Below are 6,491 nucleotides of genomic sequence, written 5' to 3'. Positions count from 1 at the left end.
TGCATAGATGTAAGGGTTAGTATATGAGTGTCGAAGTTTATGGGAATTTTGAGTGGATGAGGCGAATATGTGGAATTTTTGGAATGTATTTTACGAGTTATAGTGTTTAAATGAATATGAGAGTGTCCCAGGAGTGACTGTGTGATGGAGAGAGTGGCAGTGTGAGTATGACAAAGGCAAGAGAGAAAGGAATCAAGAAAAAGGTAAGACTAGGGAATTAGCACTTTAAAACAGAGAAAAATGCTTGCATGAGGAACTAAAGAAGAAAGCGTAACCCAAGAATTCCAAAGTCTATTAGGTTTCTGGCTCCTTCCAAAGATTCCCACGATTTTGCAGAAATCTTATATGAATGCTTTTAAACTAAATTAAGCTTACTTTTTTCACCGAATGCTAAAATTCACTTCGCAGTTTAAATATACAGTGGGATATAGCCGCCTTAACATTCTTTGCAAAGGAAGTCGTGCATATAAAGTTTGAACTAGCGTGTCTCTAAATCATGGACAGAAAATTTTCATTTTATCTCTGACCACATGGTCAGGATATGAAGTCGAGACTTACAGCTATACCGAAGAAGAGCCCGGCCAGGCCTTCCTGTTTCACCCACGACACCATCGAACTGCGAACCTGCTCGCTTAGGACGCAGCGAAAGAGGAAGATGAACACGCCCTGTAGACAGAAATATATGTTAAGTTACAATGACATTATACTATAGACAATTATCAGTTCTTACTTTCTGACAGATCCTGACAATTTCATAGTTTATGGAAAAACGAATATGGAAGAATCAAATGGACATTATTTTTGATTATTGAAAATGCTCAAATCCATATCACTGATCAGTTATTGAGAACAGAAAGCGAGGATTTAAAATGAGTAAATAGATCATCTAAAGGACTTCTAAGATAAGAATTATGAAAAGAAAGTAGGCCTACTCAAAAGAAAACCTTAACTCTCAAGAAGATAAAAATGCATAGAACTGCTGTATGTTCGAAGTACCGCCTTGCTCCAAAAGTAAAATGTGTGGCTGTTTGAGGAAACTATAATTTTGTAACAGAATATTCCTATTCCTTATACCTTAAACCTTCTTATGACTGCTCCATTTTATGGAAGTCTTCTGAAAGAACTATTGAGTCAATGCAAACCATAGAACACTAAATACAAAGCAGAATGTATCATTCCGCCATTTAACAACAGATCTGTTTACGAGAAAAAAACAAAAGGAAAAGTCTTTGTTTGCATTTTTATATAACCTATATATTATATATATTTATTTACTTACTTAAATATTTACTTATGTCTTTATGCACTTATTTATTTATATACTCATTTATTTTCTCATTTATTCATTTATTTTCGTATTTATTTTATTTATTTATTTATTTATTTTTGTATTTATTTATGTATTTATTTATTTTTTTACTTGGTTACTTACCTATGTATTTATTTATTTATTTATTCATTCATTTATTTAGCCATTCATTCACTCATTTCTTCATTTATTCTTTCATTCCTTCATTTGTTTATGTATTTATGCTCGACCATGCCGAAATGTAGTAATTATACACCTGGTAGCAGTCCTTTAATGCATGTCATTAAAGTACACCTCTTCATTAAAGTTCAGGTTTTCGATTATTCTCGGATATGCAATCGAAAGACAACTAGCAAAACGTCACGCAGGCTGGAAATCCAATACTGTCGCAGAAGGTTATGTTCTGTTACTATAATAATTAGCGTTAATTGTAAATAATATTCAAATAAATTCAATTTGTCATCTCGTTTTTCAAAGTCGAATTCAATTTCAAGGTTATATCAAGTTCAACGTTTAGATTATATCAAGGTCGTCGACATTCGTTGCCCGGAAAAAAATCAATACTTTCGCGTCTGCGCACATCTCACAATTTACGAGATTGCCCAAGGTCAGTTCGTTCCCCAGTCACATAACCATAACATAAATACTTATGAATAATTTCAAGTTAGAAATATGGTCGAGCATAAAAAGTCGTATGAAACTTGCCTATAATGGTAATTAAGACGCTCGTATGAAAATCCTCGCGTCTTAATTACTATCATTATAGGCTCGTTACATAATGTACTATTATTTATTTGTTTACTTATTTAAAACGATCTTTAAAACATATAATATGCTGGTTGAGTAAAAGAGAAGATCTTACGGCCTTCACTCTGCCAGCTGAAATAAATTATTATTATTATTATTATTATTATTATTATTATTATTATTATTATTATTATTATTATTATTATCATTATTAAAAATAAAATTAAATATTTCGCTAGGGTTATTTTATGGTAGGAACCGTGTGAAGAGTCAATCAGAATTCTCGAGACCACCATCACTTTTTTCTTTCCTTGGACAGACTTTTAATCTAGTTTTTCACAACGTTTAGTGGGATTTGGTGAAATTCAAGATAAGATACTGCATTATTAAGGGAGAGCGTGGATACCTGCAAGCCATTGAGTACTACGAAGATGTAGACGAAGCTGTGCTCGAACTCCATGTATGCGAGGCCGAAGAGCCAAGTGATGCCGAGGAGAGCGGATAGGGAGAACCACCCTCTGATCCAGATCCTGCAACACGTGAACCATTGCTAAGACGCGGCTGGCAAAACTACAGCGTCGTACCGGTGCGAGACAAGAGACACATTCCTACTAAAATGTGTTTTTGTAGCCTCTATCTGCCATATTCTTCTGTAACAAAAGTTCTCAACCACCCGATACAACGAACTTTTCTGTTGATTTTCGAGTTCGTCATTTTTTCCGATTATTATATGCTTATTTAAGTTGTGTTAACTCTCGCTAGTGGTTTTATATTATATTTTATGCTCGACCATGCCGAAATGTAGTAATTATACACCTGGTAGCAGACCTTTAATGCATGTCATTAAAGTACACCTACTCATTAAAGGTCAGGTCTTTCAGGTTACAACTGTTCAGCCAATGACAGGTCAGCTTTCTACAGTTATAAAACCGCAAGTATCGATTATTCTCGGATATGCAATCGAAAGAGAATTAGCGAAAAGTCACGGGGGCTGGAAATCCAATACTGTCGCAGAAGGTTATGTTCTGTTACTATAATAATTAACGTTAATTGTAAATAATATTCAAATAAATTCAATTTGTCATCTCGTTTTTCAATGTCTAATTTAATTTCAATGCTATCTCTGTAGGTTCTTATGGCCTAGCAAGGTCAATGTGGACATCTGTTCCTCGGAAAAAATCAATACTTTCGCTTCTGCGCACATCTCACAACATACGGAACATTGCTCCAGGTCAGATACAATAAAATTAATAATATCAAGTTAGAAATATGGTCGAGCATAAAAAGTCGTATGAAACTCGCCTATAATGGTAATTAAGTAATTAAGACGCTCGTAAGAAAATTATGAAACTCGCTTGCGCTCGTTTCATAAATATTCATATTCACTTCTTAATTACCTTCATTATAGGCTAGATGCGTTATGTACTATTATCCGTCTTAGTATTTATTTTATTATTGTAAATATTTTTGTTTTATCACTGTTATTATTATTATTATTATTATTATTATTATTATTATTATTATTATTATTATTATTAATGAATAATTTTGTATTACAATTTTTGTGTCATTTCTGTCACGATTATTCTATTGTTATTATTATTATTATTATTATTATTATTATTATTATTATTATTAATATTATTGTTACTATTATTTATATTATCAGCATTATTATTTGAAGTCTGTAAAATTTATGTAGACTATTGGACTGTACCCGAGCACGAGCATATGCTCATTTCGGGTATCTATTCATATGTATTCAATTCAAATGTAAATTGTAAATAAATTTGAATTTGAAAAAAAACCTGTATATTTACATTGACTTGTTTTTAAATTCTTTGTCCATTCCCCAGAGGTTTCTCATATACATAATATTACTTAACACGCTGTATACAGTATATCCAGACGTTAGATTAAGCCAAGTTTGCCTGTTTGCTTTCAAAGTACACACACGATTATAGTAGTATACAATTAATCATATATAAGGCATGTTATAAAAATGCTTGCTGTTACATAAACCACCAATAATAATCTGTTATATCAGACACATATTTCTGCTGTGGTATAAAGAGTCAGAAGAATTATGGAGTCGTGGTAAGGAAAATTATATTCTTTCCTATTCTGCTACCGTTGTACTAGAGAAAATAATAGATTAAAATTCAAGGAAAATATATAGTCGATAGTAAATTACATAGCGACGTTTGTATAGTTGCTTAGTAACCAAGGCAGCAGTGCGATCTGTTACAGAAAATTCAGTTAGACATAAAGATGCAACATTTCTTACCCTTGAAAAGAAAAACGTGAGAGTTATCTATGACTACTAGAGTCTGTATGTAGTACTCAAGACAAAATTGAAAAATAAATAAAAAATTAAAAAGAATTGTAATAAAAATACAGTTGATATAAATCTGCTCCTAGCTTCAGTACTCGCGAACACAAATACTAAAGGAGATGGCGGCAGCTTTAAGCATTATTCTGATTATTATTTGTTTCTTTGCAACTTCTGTAGTCACCAGCGTACCTGAGAGGGAGCCTGTTGGATTTGTCATCCGAGACTGCGCTCTGGTATAGGTTCAAAACCCGTTTCGGCTGATTGCAAAGTTCGACTTTTCTGGCGTGTTTCTTCCCAACTGTAAGACGAATGTCGAGTTATTCCATTGCAAATCCACGAATTAAAAATAAACTTCAGCTGCAAGGGCCATATAGAATTGATTTTCTGGATGAAATATGATACAGTAATCTTCTTGTACTGCACTGGCATTACGTTACGTATTGTCTATTAAAGGTTGATTAATGACAAAAAAAAGAGAGAAGTAACCCGAAAAATTTGCCAAAATAGAGATTTATTTACAAAAATTACGGTTGTAAATTTTAGAAAATAGCAAAAGTAATAGTAGAATAGTAGAATACATCGCCGCTGGATTTACAGTACATACCTTCTAAATATACTGACAATATAGCTAAACATAATAGCTTTCTAAATATTGAGAACATAGCTAAACATAACAGCTTTCTAAATATTTACAACATAGCTAAACATAACAGTCTTCTAAATATTGAGAACATAGCTAAACATAACAGCTTTCTAAATATTTACAACATAGCTAAACATAACAGCCTTCTAAATATTGAGAACATAGCTAAACATAACAGCCTTCTAAATATTGAGAACATAGCTAAACATAACAGCTTTCTAAATATTCAGAACATATCTAAACATAATAGCTTTCTAAATAATGAGAACATAGCTAAACATAACAGCTTTCTAAATAATGAGAACATAGCTAAACATAACAGCTTTCTAAATAATGAGGACATAGCTAAACATAACAGCTTTCTAAATAATGAGAATACAGCTAAACATAACAGCTTTCTAAATAATGAGAACATAGCTCAATATAACAGCTTTCTAAATAATGAGAACATAGCTAAACATAACAGCTTTCTAAATAATGAGAACATAGCTAACATAACAGCTTTCTAAATAATGAGAACATAGCTAAACGTAACAGCTTTCTAAATAATGAGAACATAACTAAACATAACAGCTTTCTAAATATTCAGAACATAGCTAAACATAACAGCTTTCTAAATAATGAGAACATAGCTCAATATAACAGCTTTCTAAATAATGAGAACATAGCTAAACATAACAGCTTTCTAAATAATGAGAACATAGCTAACATAACAGCTTTCTAAATAATGAGAACATAGCTAAACGTAACAGCTTTCTAAATAATGAGAACATAAATAAACATAACAGCTTTCTAAATATTCAGAACATAGCTAAACATAACAGCTTTCTAAATAATGAGAACATAGCTAAATATAACAGCTTTCTAAATAATGAGAACATAGCTAAACATAACAGCTTTCTAAATATTCAGAACATATCTAAACATAACAGCATTCTAAATAATGAGAACATAGCTAAACATAACAGCTTTCTAAATAATGAGAACATAGCTAAACATGACAGCTTTCTAAATAATGAGAACATAGCTAAACATAACAGCTTTCCAAATAATGAGAACATAGTTAAACATAACAGCTTTCTAAATGATGAGAACATAGCTAAACATAACAGCTTTCTAAATAATGAGAATATAGCTAAACATAACAGCTTTCTAAATATTGAGAACATAGCTCATTATAACAGTTTATAAATAATGAGAACATAGCTAAACATAGCAGCTTTCTAAATAATGAGAACATAGCTAAACATAACAGCTTCCTAAATAATGAGAACATAGCTAAATAAACAGCTTCCTAAATATTTAAACATAACTAAACATAACAGCCTTCTAAATATTTACAACATAGCTAAACACAGCTTTCTAAACAACATGCATTAACAACACAATTAAACATAACAGCCTTCTAAATATTGACAACTAACTAAACGTAACAGCCTTTAAATGTTCAGAATGTA

The 6,491-nt window shown here is 31.4% G+C and overlaps 1 protein-coding gene across 1 annotated transcript in view; it reads right to left on the bottom strand.

The window, feature by feature from the left end:
- Window positions 1–2,581, bottom strand: part of LOC138705719 (uncharacterized) — a 15,741-nt gene extending 13,160 nt beyond the window's left edge. Inside the window, exons 1-2 of the mRNA XM_069834290.1 lie at window positions 2,463–2,581; window positions 559–666 (exon numbers count right to left, since the gene is read on the bottom strand). Of these exons, the coding sequence (XP_069690391.1) occupies window positions 559–666; window positions 2,463–2,516 (162 nt within the window). The 5' untranslated portion in view covers window positions 2,517–2,581. The remainder of the gene's footprint in view (window positions 1–558; window positions 667–2,462) is intronic.
- Window positions 2,582–6,491: the final 3,910 nt, after the last annotated feature.

This window comes from Periplaneta americana, chromosome 9, assembly GCF_040183065.1.
Source record: "Periplaneta americana isolate PAMFEO1 chromosome 9, P.americana_PAMFEO1_priV1, whole genome shotgun sequence".
Classification (NCBI taxonomy): Eukaryota; Metazoa; Arthropoda; class Insecta; order Blattodea; family Blattidae; genus Periplaneta; species Periplaneta americana.
Note: the sequence above shows the minus strand (reverse complement) of the source record. Positions and strands in the feature narration are given on the sequence as shown.